This window comes from Sinohyriopsis cumingii, chromosome 4 (assembly GCF_028554795.1).
Source record: "Sinohyriopsis cumingii isolate HCF-2022 chromosome 4, ASM2855479v2, whole genome shotgun sequence".
Lineage (NCBI taxonomy): Eukaryota > Metazoa > Mollusca > Bivalvia > Unionida > Unionidae > Sinohyriopsis > Sinohyriopsis cumingii.
This window is the reverse complement of record NC_142964.1, coordinates 77432640-77453818: the sequence shown is the minus strand read 5'-3', so window position 1 is coordinate 77453818 and position 21179 is coordinate 77432640. Positions and strand designations below refer to the sequence as shown.

Sequence of the window (21179 nt, the reverse complement as noted above, 5' to 3'; positions counted from 1 at the left end):
TGACAATATAATCATCCATGCTGGGGGGTGGGGGTGGAGGGGTTTAGTGACAGCAATATTTTCAAGACAGCCATTTTAACATCAATATTGGATCTACCAATGGCAGCATTTTCAAGACAGCCATTGCAACATCAATATTGGATCTACCAACGGCAATATTTTCACTTAAAAACAGCTAGGTATCATAAGAAGTCTATCGGTGAAAACCCTATGTTGATATAGCCATCCATTTAAGAGGAGCAGAGATAATGACACTTTCAACATGGCCAGCATGGTGGTCATACTGTGGGTCAGTTTGTATGGTTTTCATTCAGGAACATCTAGACATAAGAAGAACTCTTCTGACGAATACCCACGTCAAAATGACTTTTCATTGAAGAGTAGAGCAAGAATTTCCAAATGACCATTGGGCGGTCAGTTTAGCATCATTGTCATTTATGACCAACTAGACATTATAAGTCTTTCAGTTAAAACACCATGCTGATATGAACATTAAAATGGTCACAGTGGCATTATTTTCATTAGACACCTTAAGTTTTTAGTAAAATCCCCATGTTAATAAGAAATCCATTTAGCAGGAGCAGTGATGACAAATTTCTCAAAATGGCTGCTATGATAGCCATATTGGATTTGTGAACAGCACCATTGTCACAAAACTATTTGCTATGGAGGATTAATGATAAAAAGCTTTTAAGATCGATCGATGCTGTGACAACAATAATGGAACTCAGATCAGCACCCTTTTCAACACATACTCTAATAATTAAAGAAATTGTAACTTCATAATTCAATCTAGGAAATGTTTTCTTTGTTTATGAATGAAGGTAACCACAAAGGTAATTGATGGACCAGTAGCGGTGGTGCCACCTAGATGGTAACAATGACTTGCTACTATCTACCACTGGACAATGGCTGACATCAGGACCTGGAGGAAAACATTGCTTTATTTGAAATATTTTGAGATCTTTAAAAATACAAAAGTCAATTTAATATGACATTGTTTTCTTTTCATATTTGAAGTACAGCCGTTTCAACCCTGTGTGACAAATAATAGTTTAAAAATAGGTAAATTTTGAGCACATTTTTATAAAAAGTCACCAGCCCTGGTCCAGTGTCTGAAAAATGTTTCTATGGGCACTGATACCCCAAATACAACTGACTTTGGCATCCCTAGACACCCATCACATTTCAACAACTAAAGTGTATGTAAATGGAACTTGCAAATGTGTGTGTGTGTGTGATTCACATTTTCAATGTAGCTTTAACATATTTGTCATATCGCTCTGATGTCTGCAGTGTGGCATTTTATAGTGATGTCTAGCAATGGAGCATCATGCCACAGACATGTCCCACTCAGACATATTCTCCTGACACCAGGCCAACCAGTCCAAACACTAACGTCTTAATGCTGAGCGCCAAGCAAGGCAGCTGCTATTACCATTTATATAAGTCTTTATTATGACTCAGCTTGGGTTCAAACCCACTACCTCCAGCATCCGAGGCAGATACTCTAACCACTTAGGTCACCGGAGCGGTCTCCATCATAAAATATACTTCAGAGTAGGCACAGTCAGACTAGCAAGTATACTTTATTCTATGGAGAAGTGGCAATATGGGCTTCAGAGTGTTAGAGATATTATTGAAAATTTGGCATCTAATTACCCTGTCAGTCAATCAGGGAACATGCTACTCAACACTGTTTATTTTATAAGAAAGACCCATACAACATTAATATCAGGATGGACACATTACACTGTATTATTGGGATTAAGTGTAAAAAATTCCCACTACCTACAACTAAAATTTTACTGCCATTTTTCTGATGTGAGAAACTTTATCATTCCTGGCACCACATACACATATTCATTGCTTACAATTTACTGACAAATTATATATAATAACCATTATGTTATTTGGGTGTAGGATAAAATCCCCACAAAGAAATGAAGGATAGGACATAATCCCCTCCGCCAGAACAAGTTTTTTTAACTTTTTAAACTGTCAGAAATATACTAAACTATTTTAAGACGGGATAGGGGGGAAAAAAGAAAAATAATTAATTTAATTATGGAATTTCATGTTTATACAATAACATTATGGCTCACATTTTATGTAATTCACAAAATAATAGTCAAATACAATAAACGCAATTCTTAGTCTATCTCTATGCTAGGAATACTGTATTTCCAATGGATATGGTATACTTTAAAAATGCAAGAGTCAAAGAACAGCTGAAGGATTTAATGCAATGGATTAAAAGTGTGTGTAATGATGCTTATAAAAGTGAAAAACACATGTGCGTGCAATAAGTCCTTATATCATTAGGCATCTTAATCTCCTTATCTGTTATAGTTATGATCTAACATCTAAGACGCACACAAAATTTCATTTATCTACTCAAAGAAGGCCCACACTAAGCTTCAGAATCAAATAGTCCATGGCAACACAAAAAGATGTATATTTGTGTTGGATAAAAAAAGTTTAAAAGGGGATAAATTTATACTGGGGTAGGGAATTATGTCCTGTCTTTTATTTTTAGGGGGTAGAAGGTGGGTGTTGTCCTGGGGGTATTTTATCTGTACCTGATATTATTTATAGGTAAACTGCCCTAACCAACGATACAAGACCCACCCCCACCCCTATAATGGTGTGGCATTTTGTAGTATCTCCAGCACCTAAATTGCATGTAGATTAAATCAAAAACCAATCTTTATTCTACAGTATGCATTATATCTAAGAATGATGCAAGTCACTGTGAGCTATGTTTGCCAAGTTTGCAACATGAGTTATTGACAGAATAATCCAGTACAAGCCACAGGGGCTCGTATCGTTGCTTACAATTGACCTGTCACACATGTACTATGTAAAACTGTAGTTATTATATAGTACATGTATGACAGGTCAATAGTAAGCAACGATACGAGCCCCTGTGGTACAAGCATGCTTTTGTAATGTAACATTGGATGCTAGACTTGACCTTGTTCAAAACTGAGTTCATTTCTGCCTGACCTGATAATTTTGTTTACATTATTATTTCGTTTTATGTTATTTCTAACTTTATGTAACTTTTCAAAATCAAGTTTTTGATAAGATTGATCAGAAATCCTTATCTATTCCTATGTGTACCTATTGGAAGAAGAAAGGGCAGGTTATTTCTGATTGCAACAAATTTACTAATAAGCAACATGATCAAGACTGACATGTTCCAAATGCTCTTATCTCTAAGAGGTCAAGGTCACGGTCATGTATTGAAAACAATACATTTGTTGGGTCTAACAAACCCCAGTCTGAGTTTATTATGGAGAATTATAAACCGTTCATGTTGAAGGGTTCTATATCACTCATGAGTGATTCATCCAATCATTTCCCTATTAAAATTTTAAGGGACACATGAGCCTCTCAGAGTCTTTTATTATCAGGTACTTTGTCTTTTTCTAAGAAGTCTTCTTTTAATAAGGGTGCTCTTATTCAAGGAGTAGAGTGTGACTTTTTTACTGTTACTCTCCATTGTGTAAAGTTGTCATCAGACTTAGTCTCAGGACCTGTGAAAGTCGGAACAGTGTCTACTTTACCCATTAAAGGCATTTATTTGTTACTAGGCAATGGCCTAGCTGGAGATAAGATTGTTGTTAATCCACTTGTAACTGACAAACCTTCTTTGGATCAGAAAGTTGATCCTATTGAAAAAGAATTCCCTGGTTTTTCTCCAGCTTGTGCAGTTACTAGAGTTTTGGCAAAGCTCTTTATAATGATGCTGATTTGGAAAGTATTCCTTTAGCTGACACAAGTATTGATTAGGCTTTGATGAAGTCACTTTTACTCCACGTTTGGATCAATCAGAAGGTATTGATCACATTGATCCTCTTTTAACTACTCATTCTTTTTATTCGAATCAGGGTGACAAACGATAATCACTTGTCGTCAAACAGGAAAATGATCATGAGATCTGTTTGTTTCAAAGGGCCATTAGTGAAACTGAAGCCACAGAAGTACCTGTTATTTCGTTAAAAATTGGATTCTTATGCAAACATGGAGACCACTTGAGGTACATGCTGGTGATGAGTGGTCAGTGAATATCAAACTGTAGTTCGAAAATCGTGCAGACAGGAAATTATTAGTCTGACCCATGAAACCCTTATAGCTGATCATTTAGTTATTAATAAGACTAATCACAAGATCCTGAATAGTTTCTACTGGCAAAAAATTAAAAGTGATGTTTGTATATACTGCAGATCTTGTCACACTTGTCAAATGGTAGGAAAACCCAATCAGAAGATACTTAAGGCTCCACCTGAACCTATTCCTGCATTGGACATACCATTTAGCAGAATAATGGTAGAATGTGACGGTCCCTTACCTAAGACCAAGTCGGGTAACCAATACTTGTGGACCATAATGTGTGAGTCGATAAGTCTTATGAGACTGCAAGAACTAATCTGCACTCTACTCAGTCGAAAATGAAATTAAGGTACGAAAAAAATTAATTTTCAGCCTGGTGATTGAGTGCTGGCTCTCTTGCCCGTGCCGCAAAATCCTCTATCGGCTAAATAGTATAGTCCTTACACAGTTGAAAAGAAAGTCAATGATTTAAATGAAAGAATCAATACTTCTGGGAGGCGAAAAGAAAAACAAATTTGCTTTATAAATATGTTAAAGGAGTATGTTGAGAGAGATAGCCAGGTTAATCATGCAATTAATTTAGTTGTACCTGTCTCATTCAGCGAGAGTTTAAGCAATGGAATGCAATGATTTTGGACTAATAAATCTTCTAAATTTGGAAATTATGAATAATCTAGATCAGACACTTTCACAATTGCAGCAACAAGAAAAGAATGCGCTAAAACAAGTGAGTACATATTTCCAGATGCTCATACAAGAACAGATAACATTTATCATGACATTGAAATTGTTAATTCCACACCTATGAAACAACACCCGAACAGGATGAACCGTCTCAAACAGGAATGTTTGAAAAAAGAAATTCAGCATTTGCTAGAGAATGATTTCATAGAGTTCACCATGTATACTTGTTCCGAAACCAGATAATACTTTCCGCATGTGCACTGATTATAGAAAGGTGAACAGTGTGACTAAAACAGATTCATTTCCATTAACAAGAATCGATGAATGCAATGATAAAATTGGAAATGCAAGGTATGTCACCAAATCTGACCTTCTGAAAGGATTTTGGCAAATTCTACTGACGGAAAGAGCAAACGAATTTCGGTATTCGTAACTCCAGATGGACTTTATCAATATAAAGTGATGCTGTTTGGAATGAAATGTTCACCTAATACATTTTAACGTTTAGTGAACATGATTACATATGGTCTAGATAATTGTGGTGCTTGCATCGATGATATCATCATCTACAACGACAGCTGGAAAGATCATTTAGCCACAATTCGGAAATTCCTTAAGCGTTTCACTGATACAAATTTGACAATAAACTTTTCCAAAAGTGAGTTTTGCCGTGCATGTTACATTTCTAGAACATATCGTGGGACATGGACAAGTTAAACCTATAGTCGCTAAGGTCAAAGCTATCTCAGAATTCCCTGTGTCTTTCATTAAAAAGCAACTGATGCAATTTTTAGGTATGACTGGATATTATAGGAAATTTTGTTCCAATTTGTCCATAACTGCCGAACCTCTGACAAATTTATTGAGCAGGAAGAACTAGTTTCATTGGTTTAAAAAATGTCAGGAGGCTTTGATAAGTTAAAGGCCATACTTATGAGTACACCATTTCTTACAGCTCCAAATTTTAGTTAATCATATAAATTGTCTGTTAATGCAAGTGATGTTGGGGTTGGAGCGGTATTGATTCAAGAAGGCAAAAATGGTGTAGACCATCTAGTGTGCTATTTTTTTAAGAAATTAAATAAACACCAGAGAAATTATTCCACAGTCGAGAAGTAATGTTTGGGTTTGATATTTTTATTACAAAACTTTGAAGTCTGCTTTAAATCAGCTCCTTCTCCATTATTGTGTTTAATGATCGCAACCCCTTTACTTTCATCGGCAAGATGAAAACAAACATCAGAGATTATTAAGCTATAGTTTGTTGTTGCAAGAATATAATATTGACATCAGGCACGTTAAATAAAAAGACAATTGAATAGCAGGTGTACTTTCACGTGTATAGAAATATTTTGTTTCAAATATACATTTTGTCTTTCATAAGAGTTCATCTCAAGTTTCTTTTACTACATGTATATTTGACTTAAAATAAAGAGAACGTTATATTGCGTAAATCTTTCTTTTTCTTTATGAAGTGTCATGTATAATGAATTTATTGTTTCTTAGATTTAAATTTTTTGTTTCATTATATTCTATTGTAATGCAACATGGGATGCCGGACTTGACCTTGTCCAAAAATTGAGTTCACTTCTGCTTGACCTGATTGACTTTTTTTTTATTTCATTTCATGTTAACAACTGTACATAGCTAAATTGTCATCTATTTGCATGGGCTTAATATCAGGATCTTTGCTAACAGAAGAAGTAAGTATGTTTATTTGGGTCAGGGTTTTGGACTTTTCTAAATGAATTTTACAGGATATGGTTTTGATTTTGTAAATATCATGATCATTCTAGAAGGTTAATTTTCATTAGGTAATTTTGTTTTATAGAAAATGCTAATTGTGACCTGAGGTCAAGTAGAAAATTATATAATGTTGTGATTGTGAGGACTGGGTAATTCATGCTTTAACATCTAGCACTTTCAAGTTGTATATTATATGTTTTGACCCGTAGTTCTGCGCTGGAATCTATTTTGTTCAAATTATTGAATTCAAGTGATTATTTTCTCTGGAAATACAAAAGTACTCTGATAAAATTCTTGGATAGAGAAATTCACAGGATTTCATATAATATTCAAACCTGGAATTATATTTTTGTGATTGAACAAAAGAATGTTGGCACATCAACACTTTAATAGTTCCCACAGACACGTCATCGATTTCAGTTTTGGGATTTTTTTCTGGGCTTTTGGGATTTAATTCACAATACCGTAAGTTGTATTTTCTCATTTTCACTTTGCATTTAAGAGAAATGAAGATATTTGTTAAATGTTACAAAGCTTGTTGTTTTTCACTCTTTTTGTGACTTACTTTAAGAGTATATTCTCGTAACAATAATACCAATTTGTTTTTACTCCAGAGTCAATGAATAATTTTATATTCCAATGAATAATCCAGACAAAGGTTTACTCTCAAATTAAATCTAAATGCAACGTATTACACAATTGCAGATTGACATTAAAACAAGAACATAGTAAATAAGAATGACTTAATTATCCACCTCCACCATCTTATCAACACCCATACGGCTCAACATCACTATATTTTCTTATTCTATCCATGTCGCAATACTTCCTGGGTGAGTTATATCACAATATACCCCACATACCACCAGAACCCATCGAACCTTTGATACTTGTAACCAACACAAACGATATAATCATGATCATAAAAGGAGTGCTTTCACAGAAACCTGGGCGAGTGGATGTCAGTTTAAACGTGTACCAAATCTGGCAGTGCCATATCACACATTAGTATGAACATGACTGATGCAGTCCAGGGATTTTTCAGGATAGGTAAACGAGTTTCTAAAATTTCTAACCAAAGGCCAGCGGCTATCCACAATGGTATCACACAAAAGAAGAAATAGACCAATTCAGGCAATGGTACGGATCCATAAGTAGGAAGTAGGAACAGGCTGATCTCAATGTGGGAAGACGAGCCTTTGCTAAATGCATGATGAATGATTTGTAGGGAAAACTAGCTCAATGCCTGATGATGCCCAAAACAGAACAGATTTCGGATCCAAGGTAGTACTTTCAGTGGATACACGACAAACGAAAACTCATGAAACACGTCGAAATCATACGAGAAGATTTCATGTTGTTTACTTACGAAGAGGTTACGGAGTTTGTCAAAACCAACGAGTTTGCCAACGTAATGATTGCTGCTTATTTGACATCAATGCCGTTTGATATTGTACACGGTTTTATTAGTTTTAGGGAACTATGTGCTTTTTACTTTGACACCAAAAGCAGTATATACATTTGAGGACCTGGAGACTATCACCTTAATATTGATGATGAACATTTAGGCGCGTGAACCCACGAATATCGCGAAGATCTCCATCTCAGTTTTCCCGGTGGCGTACCTAAATTACTGATGCCATTACTGGGATAAGAAAGGATACTGAATTTCATCAGCATATCTACTATATTTCAACATATACACAAGTCAAGGTGATACTGATTGTTCCAGAACCCTTTGCTTCTGAAAGAGAAGCATAAATAATATTTACACGTCTTTACAGGGATATCGTGATTTGCAGGTCGATTAAACAGTTTGAAAGGAACTGGCCAAAATATCTTGTAGAACAAAGTCACAAAGCTTTAGCCATAATGCGATTTGCGCCATTTTTTGAGTCGTCTCGAGAAACGGAATTGGTGAAAATGGTCTCGTCTGTTTCAGTATGGACAATTTACCCCACAGGCGTTTGTTATGTCACGAATAACAACATCATCATATGACAAATGGATAAAACAAGTAAAACTACGGGTTTTGCTCGGTTCATAGCGGGATGCGGGTGGTATACATGTAGCATGGAATCTACCATATATGCAAATCTTAACTTACAGAAGTAAATAACCTCTTTTGTTATTAGGACTTAAAAAAATGTATTCTTGGATATTTCTCTGATTATGTTTGGATTTGAATCTATAAAACCGTAAGTTCATATTTTGTCATTTTAACAGAATTGTTCCAGAGCAATAAATTATTGTATTTTTTCAAAGCTTGTTGTTTTCACTCCTTCTTGTGATACTGTTTATTCGAGCCTAAACAAATGACACAAGAAATTGGGCGCTTGTCCTAAGGATAATTTTGAATTTTGAATAGAATATTTAAGAAAACTTTGTTTTTTGAAATTTGAATTCCCCATGGTTTTGAAATGTTTTACGAAATCGGTAAGCTTTTTTTAAAATGTCATCAAAAGTAGAAATCTTTCTTTCAAATCCTACCCAGGAACATTTAGATCTTTTCCAAAAAGATCATCTGATTCAACTTGCCAGAAAATATGTTCTTTCTGAAATAAAGGCTTCCTTAACGAAACAGAAAATAAGAAATATTTTGGTTCAGTATTTGGTAGAAAAGAATGTTTTTGATAAAAGTGCTTTGGTTTCAGTCAGAAAGTCTGAATTAGAACTAGAATACAAGACCGAATTGGAGTTGAGGAAGCTGGAGCTTCAGAAAAAAGAAAGAGAAAAACAAATGCAGTTACAGTTGGAAAAAGAAAAAGAACAAATGAAATTGGAGAAAGAGAAAGAAAAAATGAAACTGGAGAAAGAGAAAGAACAATTGAAATTGGAGAAAGAAAAATAACAAATGCAATTACAAGAAAAACAAATGCAATTACAATATGAGAAAGATAAAGAGAGAGACAGGATAGAGAGAAAGAAAAACAAACGCATTTACAAGCAGAAGAAAAAGAGAAAGAAGGACAAATGCAGTTACAAAAAGAACAAATTAAAATGGAAGAAAGAAATTGAATACCAATGTAAAATGAAGGAAATGGAACTGGCAAGTGAACAGCACATTCATACTTCAAATTCAAATTTAAGTTTTTACAATGTGTACTCAATATATATATATATTCACTTTCAGTTCACCAAAATGGTAACTATGGTGTGGTTAAAGAATGCATCTTAAATGGGGTTATGAGTTAGTCCCTGAAGCTTGTCGGCAAAAATTCGGAAACTATAGATATGACGCTGGACAAACTCATGTCGAATTTGCTAGAGAAAAAGAGCAATTATTTGATAGATGGTGCTTAACCAATTAAGTTACACGAGATTATGAAAATCTCAGACAAATTGTATTACTTGAAGATTTCAAAAATTGTGTCCATAGTGACATTAAGTCTTATCTTGATGAGCATCAGATTGAAACCTTGGAAAATGCTGCTCGTGCTGCTAATGAGTATTCTTTAATTCATAAAAGGTTCCTTTTGTAAATAAGACTTCTACTCAACAGTCTTTATGCAGAAAAGTATTTCAGTCCAATACAAGCCCTTCTAAAACTGAGACTGGCACAAATTCTAAAAATCAAACTTCGGAGAAGCTTGATTCAAAATCTTTGTCTCTTCCTACGCGTACCTATTGCAAGAAACAAGGGCACGTTATTTCTGATTGCTACAAATTGAAAAATAGGCATCAGAATCAAGACACACCTATTCCAAATGTTCTTATTTCTAAGAGATCAAGGTCACGGTCATGTATTGAAAGCAATACATTTGCTGGGTCTAATAAACCCCAGTCTGATTTGATTATGGAGAATTATGAGGGTTCTATATCACTCTTGTGTGATTCGGTCAATCATATCCCTATTAAAATTTGAAGGGACACAGGAGCTTTTGAAAGTCTTTGGTTGTCAGGTGTTTTGCCTTTTTCTGAGAAGTCTTCTTCTAATGAGAGTGTTCTTATTCAGGGAGTCGAGTGCGGCTTTGCTAAAGTTCCTCTCTATTGTGTAAATTTGTCATCAGACTTAGTTTCAGTACCCATGACAGTCGGAACGGTCTCTGTTTTACCCCTTAAGGGCATTCATTCATTACTAGGCAACGACCTAGCTGGAGACAAGGTTGTGGTTAATCCACTTGTAACTGACAAGCCTTGCTTGGATCAGAAAGTCGATCCAGTTGAAAAAGAATTCCCTGATGTATTTACAGCTTGTGCAGTTGCAAGAGCAATTGCAAAGAAAGCTCTTGAGAATGATGTTGATAAGGAAAGTATTCCTTTAGCTTTCACATGCCACTTGCACTCTTTGCTTGGATCAATCAGAAGGTATTGATCACAGTGATCCTCTTTTAACGACACATTCTCTTTATTCTAATTAGGGGTATAAACGACAATCACTTGTTGTCGAACAGGAAAAAGATCATGAGATTTCCTGTTTGTTTCAGAAGGCCATCAGTGAAACTGAAGCTACTGAAGTTTCTGTCTGTTGTTTCATTAAAAATGGAATTTTTTAAGAGACAAAGGAGACCTCCTGAAGTACATGCTGATGACGAATGGTCAGTGAACTATCAAATTGTAGTTCCAAAACCTTACAGACAGGAAATGCTACATAAAAGTGTCACCAAGACAGACTCATTTCCAGTACTAATAACTGACACAATACTGACAAAATTGGAAATACAAAGTATGTCACCAAATTCAGTCTGTTTAAATGATCATGGCAGATTCATCTAAGGATAGAGCACAAAAAATATCGATCCTTGAAACTCCAGATTGACTGTCAGGAAGGGTTCCATAAATTAAAGGCCTTCTTGAAAATTCTTTCACCTCCAGGTTTCAACCAATGATTTAAAATGTTTGTTGATTCAAGTGATTCATTTATACTCTCAATTTTTCTACTTCCTCGTTCATTTCAACATTTTTTTTCTTCAACTATTCTTCAATGACATTTGACACTGCCTAATAAGGGTGAATCTAAATACATTCTCAGTTAGCACTGACTTGAGCACGTTATCAATCTACTCTTTTTTGGCTATTTTTATCCAAACTTATTTCAAGTTGCCTATTTCAAGTCTTTGTGAAGGGGCACTTCGACCTTACTTCGTTTATCCCCCCCCCCCGTCAGTGTAAACTTCAAAAGGACAGAATTTCAACTCATTTAAATTGACCGGGCTATCTTAACACGGTCCTTAGAAAGTAAACATTTGAGCTACCAACCCTAACCGCTTGGTAGGAACCTATGTCCACTTATCATTTTTCAAAGGGAAATTGTTACGCATTGTCCTTCACAGATTCCGAGCTGTCTAAACCTGATGAAAGGAATTATTTCTTTGGGAAAAATTAGGGACCGCCGCCTACGATTGGGCAGAATAAATTAAGGCAATCAGATTTTAAGGTGACGACCTTAGTCGAAATTCTTTGGTCTGAAATCCCCTGAAAGAGGAGAGTCTTGACTCCGGGGAGGCCTAAAGAGAATGGTGCATTCCTCGTTAAACAAGAAGGGGACCATGTGTCCGTCTTGTAAAACGAAAGACAGGTTTTAGTGCTAGGACGCACAAGTTCTGAAAGAGAACAAAAATAATGTACGCAATTTTAGTTTCACGTAATATTCTATCATTTGATTGTTTGTTTTATGCAAATGTGTTTGCTATGACTAGGCTTCCATATTATGTATCGTTTATTCAATTCATGGAAATGTGTTGATGCTAGAGTTGTTATGCAATTTATTTCATTCAGTTTCATGGAAAATGTTGATGCTAGAGTTTTTATGCAACTGATTTAATTCAATTTCATGTAAAGTGTTGATGCTAGAATTGTTATGCAATTTACCTTTTAATTATACAGTTATATTAGTTCATTGGTAGAACTGATTGCATGCGATCCAAATGTTCATATGTGTAGGATTTCATAGGATTATATGAAATAACTTCCTTTGTTTGTTAGGTCGATACAGATTATCGTGAGTTAACGATACTTACCTAATTATATTTGATTTTGTAATGCTTAAATAATCTTGTATGTTAAGGATTGCTGTGAATTACAATTTGTGAATTTTATGCAATAGTAATCGAACATGTAGTAGCATCTAAAAGAATACGGTAATATTCGATAGACGCTCACGTGGTAATTTAAGACCTTCAGCTGGAAGCGAGGTCAATGTTCTACGATACTAAGTCAGAATTTACGCAGTGTGTGGATAGCCAACATGCTCTGGGCAACGTAAGTGAATTGTATGTACCTCTAGAGAGTGGGGTATACATAATTATGGTGTAATTTTGTCCTTTAAGGAACAGCTTTCTGGAGAGAGAGAGTGAGAGGAGGAAAATGAAGGACGAGGTCAGAATAGAAGGACCAGGAAGTCCATGATGGGGCAAAGCATAGAGCTTAGGAAGTTTGAACTAGAAGACGTTAATATACGGTCAAAAAGAGAGGAAGGTGATGCAAATCAATCGTAGACATTGTGCTCTTTTCACCTCTCGTTATGATGATGAAATAAATCCAAAATTAGACACTCCTTTTAAATTATATTTATATAATCTAACTTGTATTGGAATTGCCGTTATTAATCTGTTCTAATTAAATTTGTTATTTTCTTGTCAAGGCGGGCTCCTATTGCTTTATTTCTTCCCAGTATTATCGCTCAGTTCTGTGTTAAAATTCTACTCTTATTTCACTCCCGCCGGGTATAATATCGAGGGAGGTCATCCTCTAGATAACCAGCCAAATCCAATTAGCCACCCCTCTTACTAAGAGGGAGACGTTACAGATTATTACGTGCTATTTTATATGCGTGAAATTAATCACGGGGTAGATTTCATGATTTAAACTCTTTGAAAGAAAGGAAATACGAATAGAAGACAAAACGCAGTCCCAAGCATTCATATCCCAAACCAAGGACATATGTAAAAATTATCTTACTATTATAATTCTAGAGATATAAATTTATTTCCTAAAGGTTTGATTACAAAATTAAATACTTTATAAAATATCGTGCACGCCAATCTCTCTTTGTAGTTTTTGGCTTTATAGGAGGCACAGTTTCCAACACTTTAAAAACAATTTCCAAAAAAATTAAACCAGGTCAATAAATAATTTTTTTTTATAAATCTCTAAATAATATATTGTGAGAGGTGATCAGTTTTTTCCGCGCAGAAATAAAAAAAAACATTCACAACTACAACTTTATGACGATTTTCAATAACATCCCAAAACATGTAAAGAGATGCAAAGCCACTTCTTATAGACACAATGTGTCTCATGTTATACTCTAAGCAGCGTGGGAAGAGAAACAGTGCATTTTCCGATTAATTACATATTCGAAAAAGAATAAAACTTTACTGCGTTTCTACACAACCTCCTTGTTTAGTACCGAAACTTTGAGTACAAGTAGTGGAGGAGAAGTGACAAATAACATCTGTATGAAAGACGACTTTCAAACGAACTATTTTGCAGTCCATTCTTCCAGACATTTGCTCTATAACAATTAATAATTAATGAATATTATTGCTCATAAGCTTCAACCACTCATAAAATTTACAAGATTAGAATTAATACTGAAAGCTGTGATGGCAAGCTTCTATCTGACACTTGAGTTTCCAGATACATCATTGTTGGATAAATCTTCCAAAAACGTATGGAAAAATGAACAAGAAAACAAACAACAAACTGTTGTTAAGTCCATAACATTTTAATTAAATCATCCTTTGTAGTGAGACCATTAATAAAGGACTTCTCAAGTTTAGATTTTATATTTCCTCTATCTTGTATATATTTGTTTTCAAAACATATCCAAAAGGAAGTTGGAGAAACTATTTCGCACGCACGTCTACCATTCATTTAGTCAGCATAGTTTTAATAAAAATCTAGATTGTCTAAGTGGAGAAGCGTTGAAGAGCTTTGTCACGGACAGATGGAAGTAAAGAAGGACATAATGATGCATTGAAACGTGGGGATATGCCAATACAAGTATAATGAATCTCTTCAACTGAATATGGATCTAAATTAAATATGACCCTATACATTAAAATGGGATTTCATTTAGTGATCCGCAATACCATAGACGTCAATTAAATTTAGTATACTTCAATGTATGGCATTTGTTCACTTACCGTACATGTAGTTTGAGTTGCGTATAGTCTTTCACGCGAAAGAACAAAAAAAAAAAAAAAAAAAAAAATCGAACACATATTGTTGAAAACACTATGCTGAACTTTTGTTTTCCTTCTTTTGATGAAGCAGTAGGTCCTGTATATGAAATAATTTATAATTTTATGTACAGACTGCTGCAACAAATGAAAAAGTTTTCTTTAATCGAATTCGTCTTTCATTTAGCGTTGTCACAAACGTCGGATGGAACAGAAACTTAAAAATGTTAATTGTAGAAACATGATCTTCCGTGGTTTCAAATAAATTCCTTCACCAACAGGAAAGAATTGTTCATCTGCATACTTGACTACAAGTTCCCTTGATTGCAGCAGAGCATTCGACCAGTACATTTTCATAAGGGTAGTATTTTTAGTAAATACCAGTAACATGTTACAATACGTAGACTCCTTCAAACAACGGCCGGCATCTTCATCAAATTTGAACAAATTTTCAGCGTGTTTCAATGTAATGTTCTCAGCAACATTAGCCAAAATTCCGTACAAGTAAATATCATCCATCCAGATGAATGGTGTCGTGTGGGCTAATTTTAACAATTGGGGAACGACGTTCTGGTGCATTAGCACAAAACCTCCGTTACAAAATGAGAAAGGATAATCGTCACAGTCGGGGAAATAATCATAATCAAGGGCCCAGATTTTTCCATGACGGACAATTCCATCAACATAATGAAGGTTGCACAATATTTGAGATCCGGTATTAGAATGTATGGGCATAATCTCTTCTATAACTCGAAAAATATTGAGGAAAACGTCATCGTCTACTTTAAGGACGAGTTGGGCGTGTTGACAAAACTCGCTGACCCACCTCAGTCCCATAACTGCCTTGTGAGTTAGGTTGTGATACTCGTCTATGAACTCGCCTTGCACTATATCCCGGTGTACAGATTGTTCCATCTCCACAATTTTCTGGATGGAAGAATTTGAGGATTTTCCCAACAGGAATACCACCTTTAGTGTTGGATATTTCAGTAATTTTGAATTGGCCCAAGTTTCTCGAAGTGCTTTCCGTCTATCAAAATTCTGGACAGCGCTGTTTATCACGACAAGGAATGATAATTGTCGGTTAGATTTACAAATATCGGGGTTATTCAAAACATAAGCTGAAGTTAAAGTAAGAGGCAAGAACGTATAATTAGTATACGGTACGCAAGTGCCGTCCCTCAGTTTGAGATGAATTGGTCCAGACGGGTTACGATACATAGACTGCGGAATCCACGAATTCTTTCCCGGATATATTAAACCGGTCTGCGTTCCTTGAGCTACCGTTAAAAGCCCTGCGCAATATCCATTATTTCTAAATCCACATTGTTTCTTGGATATCAACCAATGACCAGCCATGATTATAAGTGTTACTACCAAGACACATGCAGTTTTTCGGATTAAGGAATATAGCTTACAAAATCTTGCCATCCCTGTGTAGCATAGAACAAATTCAATGTTAAAGATAACTTATACACGCGAGAGATTGGAAACTCCAAATATATGTCCCAATGCCCTACCGAAATAACGCGTGGCGAACAAATCACACGATATTTATCGAGAGTACAAAACGAGGAAGTGGACAGATGATAAAGGCAACTCTAATAGTTTCACACGATATAAAAATAGTTTTTCGCCGCTAAAAAGATTGTACAAGCTGATAAAGAACAGAATACATGTAATATCTGAATAACTGGCAGTGCAAAGTTATAAACACACACACACACACACACACACACACACGTACACAAATGCACACACCTTGTACTTCATACATGCATATCCTGAATGAAGTGTTTTTTAAAGTATAAAAATTAAAGTTTGAAACATACCGGAAGACCGACTGACACCTTTCACTAAGGTAATCAGAATGCCAGTGTTCCTTTCGTTTCCAAAGGTGACTAAGCTCCATGGGACTGATTAATTACCTATGCCAGAGTACAATCTTGGTTAAGTCCCCTCCGATTCCGTGGTTTAAGTGGTTCCCTCTTGGTGACAAGAGTATAGCAGTTTTTCCAGATCACAAATTCCTTCTTAATTTACATTAGGTGAGGTTGTATGTAGGCACGAGCCAATTGAGTCACGTGATCCATAGCCTCCTCTCAGGATGGCACCAACCCATTGGGTTTACACCCATTCGAGCATTTTCGTCTGTGACAATTTATTTATGTAATGTCCCTTGCGCCCTTAAGAAAATGCTGTTATTTATCTGTTGGTGCATTTAACCACATCTGATATTATTTTCTTTTTATTTCTATGTATGCGAGTAAATTTTATCTATTATCCTCTTACACTACCTTCCATTTTGCCCCCAATTCATCTCCGCGTTATGAAATCTTGGTGAAGGGGAGGCAACCGCGTTTTGTTCCTCTAACAGAACTATTGTCATCAGGACAAAGTAGCATATTTTGCGCACATCTTACTAGATATGGAAACATAATGGGGTTATACTATATTTTCTTAATTTTCTATCGGCGTTTATATTTTAATGAATATTATTCATATTTCAGCACAGACACACAAACATATAGTACAGCAAACCCTCACCCATTCTGAAACGCAAAGTAACACGACAAGAGCAGCCATAAAAATAAACACACCAGTTTGAATGGCAGATGCCACCAGTGGAACAGTTTTGCAAATGGTGATGCCTATATCATTTTTGGGACATATTTAGGGGAGAAAAATAAACGTTTTAGCACACCAGCTTACTTTCTTTCTTCAGGCCCCAATGTGAAGATGACATGGAAGATTAATGTATCACTACTAAGCAATAATAAGAAATATATAAATGGTATACGTCTAATATTCTAGGTCAAAGTAAAAGCTGTGCAATAAATGTAAATGTGCTGGATACAGTGGTTGAGTCAAATGTATCCCATACTATTTTATACTATTGTGTTCATGCCTTATATTTATATTGTTAATACTCTATGGTCACAAACATAAGTAACATAAAAGATGCAAAAACCAACATGTTTTGTAAAACTTAAACAATTTAATTATTTAACTGCTAAATAAAAAATGTGAGAGGAAGTTATAGTATAATGAACAGAACACAAATTTGTCCTTACAAAGGTCTTTGAAAATCCTAAATGAATGAATAATCCCTTATAATTGTCAATACCGGAGATGGACTGGTCCACAGGGAACCGTGACGTCGTCAAGATGACGTTGTCCAGAATTCTTTAAAAATAATTTATAACAGTTCCAGATTAATTTTAGAGCCCAAATAATAAACACTTTTTGTCACCATTGGACAGACCAAACAATTGTTTTTCGTCTCGAAAGATATCTAAGTACAACATAAAATACGTCTGCAGACTTACAACAGGAACACTAAAAGTGTGAATGACTCCAGAAATCGGAATGAAACAAAATGCTTAATTTTCTTTTACACCGTATATTGCGACTGTAATTTGCAGTATGCCCCATGTGACAACATACACTACTATTGATTTACGACAAAAAACTACGTATATTTACATGACCTCACGCAGCAATGGGACCCCACAGAATTAATCTGGAAACATTGATATCTCATCAGTCAATGAGAAAATACGCCCGAGGCGCCATTTTAAGTCTTAGTATATGATATTTATTACTGACTGTCAACAGGTACGTAAACATATGTTTACAGATCCTACGTAATTTGCGTTTTTAACCAAGCCAAATTACACATACAATTTATATTAAAAAATTATCCGTTAAAGTTTACGAATATGAATAAAAATTATGAAAACTAAATAAAATAAAATACCAGAAGTTATAGAAAATATAGATATACGTAACAATTTTCATTTCTTGTTCATGGTTTAGTAGTCATGTTGAATGACCTTGTAAATAATTTCCTGTTACTTTGCTTCCTCTGACTGGTTTACCAATTTTTCTTCGTACCAAAACGTACATCTCTCCAAGGCAGTGTATCTGCAATACTATTTTTTTATTAAAGAGAACGTGAAATGTTAATTGCTCAAAGAATTGACCATTCCTTCCTATCGGTATACCGATTTCCCAATCCAAAATCAGATATACTCTGATTTTAAAAACTTAAGATAAAGGCACATGCCTTGCTATTTATAGGTTTTAACAACAGGAGAAACGGTATCATATTCATCGGGTCGAAACACTCTAATTAGTTTAGAAAGTTTGCTGGATTTAACAATACAATCTTTTCTTTTGCAATTATTGTAATTTCACTGAGCATCGAATGTGTATCAGTATCTTGTGTTTATTTTCTTTGTTTTGCATGCCTAATTTTCAGTGGTAAAATGTTAGAATTCATTGACCAGTGATGTTGATAGAAGCACCAGATTGAATTGTGTTTTGTGATATATATGAATTAGAAGCCAAAAGCAATTAAAATGGTTCTTTTCCTGAACTAAAATTTCCACTGTTAACATTTGTCCTGTAGCTTATCGTCATATATACTATCATTGAATAAGCAGGAACAATAATTAGAATTAGTTGTAAGTGAAATATGAATCTAAGATGAAATTTTTTTTTGAATATCATGGTCATTTATTTTTTATTTATTTGATGCGTAACTCTGCACATCTAGTACAGTCCTACACAGCAATATATCAAAGTTTCAACATTATCTAATGTTTATTGATTAAACTTTAATCTCTTTTAATTTATTAGACAATAGTTCTGTGATGATTACCCCCCTCCCATTTTCTACTGATATTAGCTATTAGCACCACAAGAAAAAAATATATTTTAGGAACTAATTTTTGTTATATATACGTCAAGCTAAAGTTGCTTTTAATGCATATTCTTTACATAAGAGTAGATATTATTTAAGTTAATGCGCTTTAGACAACTTTTCCTACAAAGTAAATGACTGTAGAATGGAAGTTTTATCACTGACGACTAGCATAGTATCTCAAATTCCCTCACAAGTTTGACTTCCATGTCCATTTTTTTTCATTCAAGTAGCATTGCAGAGGAATTTTGGTAACGTCCTAACACTGTGATGGTAAAAAAAGACATGAAGCATCTGAGGTTGTATATACTTTAAATTTCTGAACAAATGCTGGCAAGCGTCATTCGCAATGTACACACGCGCAATGCCTTTGCCCCAGAGTAGTAACTCTTCTAATAGAGATACAAAATTATTAGTTTTATACACACTATAGGTTTTTTTATACCATTTTTACTAGAAAATGTCTAAATATGTAAAATATACAGAAACTATTTTAATGAAAATGTTTAAGATAGTAGGAGACAGTTTCGTAACTTGACCCAGTCAAATTTCTCATGTTAAAACTATGATGTGTCGTTTTCCAGATATTATTGTTTTTAAAACTGATTTGATGCATGTTCACCTTTCATAGCTTCATAACTTCATCGCAATATCTGGATTGTGCAATACCAATAGCTGGCTAGGAAGCAGAGCTAGCAACCTACAACAACAGTTCAAGGGAAGTAGAATATTTCCAAAACGGCCTGGATGACACGGTTAACTAATCGGGAGATTTTAAAGATTGATTTATGCACTAATAACCCAAAATACTTTTACGTTGACTTATACACCCGATGGCAAGAACAAACATTTTTCACTGACATTACAACCGAAGTTTTTTGCCTTTCATTAGTATTCTACACAAATGATTGATTGCATTAGTTTACTGAAGAAACTTTACAAAAGTTTTAAATTCTCATCTTACTAACAGTGTCAAAATTTTTTTTACTTTAACCAGTTATTGTTTTTGTTTCATAAAAAATGGTTTAGGGCTGATTTTCAGGAATTAAATCAGTGTCAAATAACAACACATAGAACACCAATATGTCTCAGTTATAAGGTATTGCAACGTGTAAGGGGACGTGAGTAAACAAATATTTGCAACTTTGGTAGCGAACCTTCCCCTTTGCTGTTCGCAGATTGTTTTTACTCAGAGATTGGTAGCGGCTATGGTATATTTTATTCTTTCTCTTTCTCTCTAACCCTGTTTCTACGTATCTCCTCATCCTGCTCTATCTTGAAGGCTGCAGTCGGAGTAGCATGATAAAGTTTCCGGTCGCGTTAAATGTCCATTGCTCACGTTCCAACTCCAATCCGCTTGGCCTCCACCCCAATCCCTTGTTTCCAGGAATCAGCACATGTGACCTCTCTCTCGCTGAATGGATGGGCATATCGACGTGGAGTTTTCTGTAAAACATATCTTGCCATTTATAGTTAGTCTTTTATTAAAACGATGCTTGTCTAAATTCAAAACTGGTTGCATTGCTGACCATCTTAAACATTTGTTATAGCTTATTTTGTACGGAATGAATAGTCGCATAGACATCCATTTGGCTGTTGCATAAAAACGCTATAACAATATGTAGACGGTCCTGACTGAAAATGGTCTGACCTCAAAACATGGCAACTAAAGCGGTCAATAAACAAAAATATCAAATACTGAACCGTTCAAGCCAGTATTCCGCTGTACGTACCGGCTGGCTTTTTAAGGAGCGGCAGGCGATTGTTTTACAGAAGTGAACAAAAGACCTTACGGT

The 21179-nt window shown here is 35.0% G+C and overlaps 1 protein-coding gene across 10 annotated transcripts in view; it reads right to left on the bottom strand.

Annotated features, from left to right (window-relative positions):
• LOC149801495 (uncharacterized) overlaps positions 1-17345 on the bottom strand; it is an 85610-nt gene extending 68265 nt beyond the window's left edge. For 2 of the 10 annotated variants that reach the window (XR_016420665.1, XR_016420666.1), the window contains exon 1: positions 16508-17249. Coding sequence is in view for 1 of the 10 variants with exons in the window: in XM_089955667.1 (XP_089811793.1) it covers positions 16508-16587 (80 nt within the window). In the remaining 9 variants the exon portion in view is untranslated. Of the gene's footprint in view, positions 1-14639; positions 16146-16507 lie in introns of those variants that run through there. The other 8 variants (XR_016420662.1, XR_016420663.1, XR_016420667.1 and 5 more) reach the window with 6 other exon arrangements.
• Between the last annotated feature and the right edge of the window lie 3834 nt (positions 17346-21179).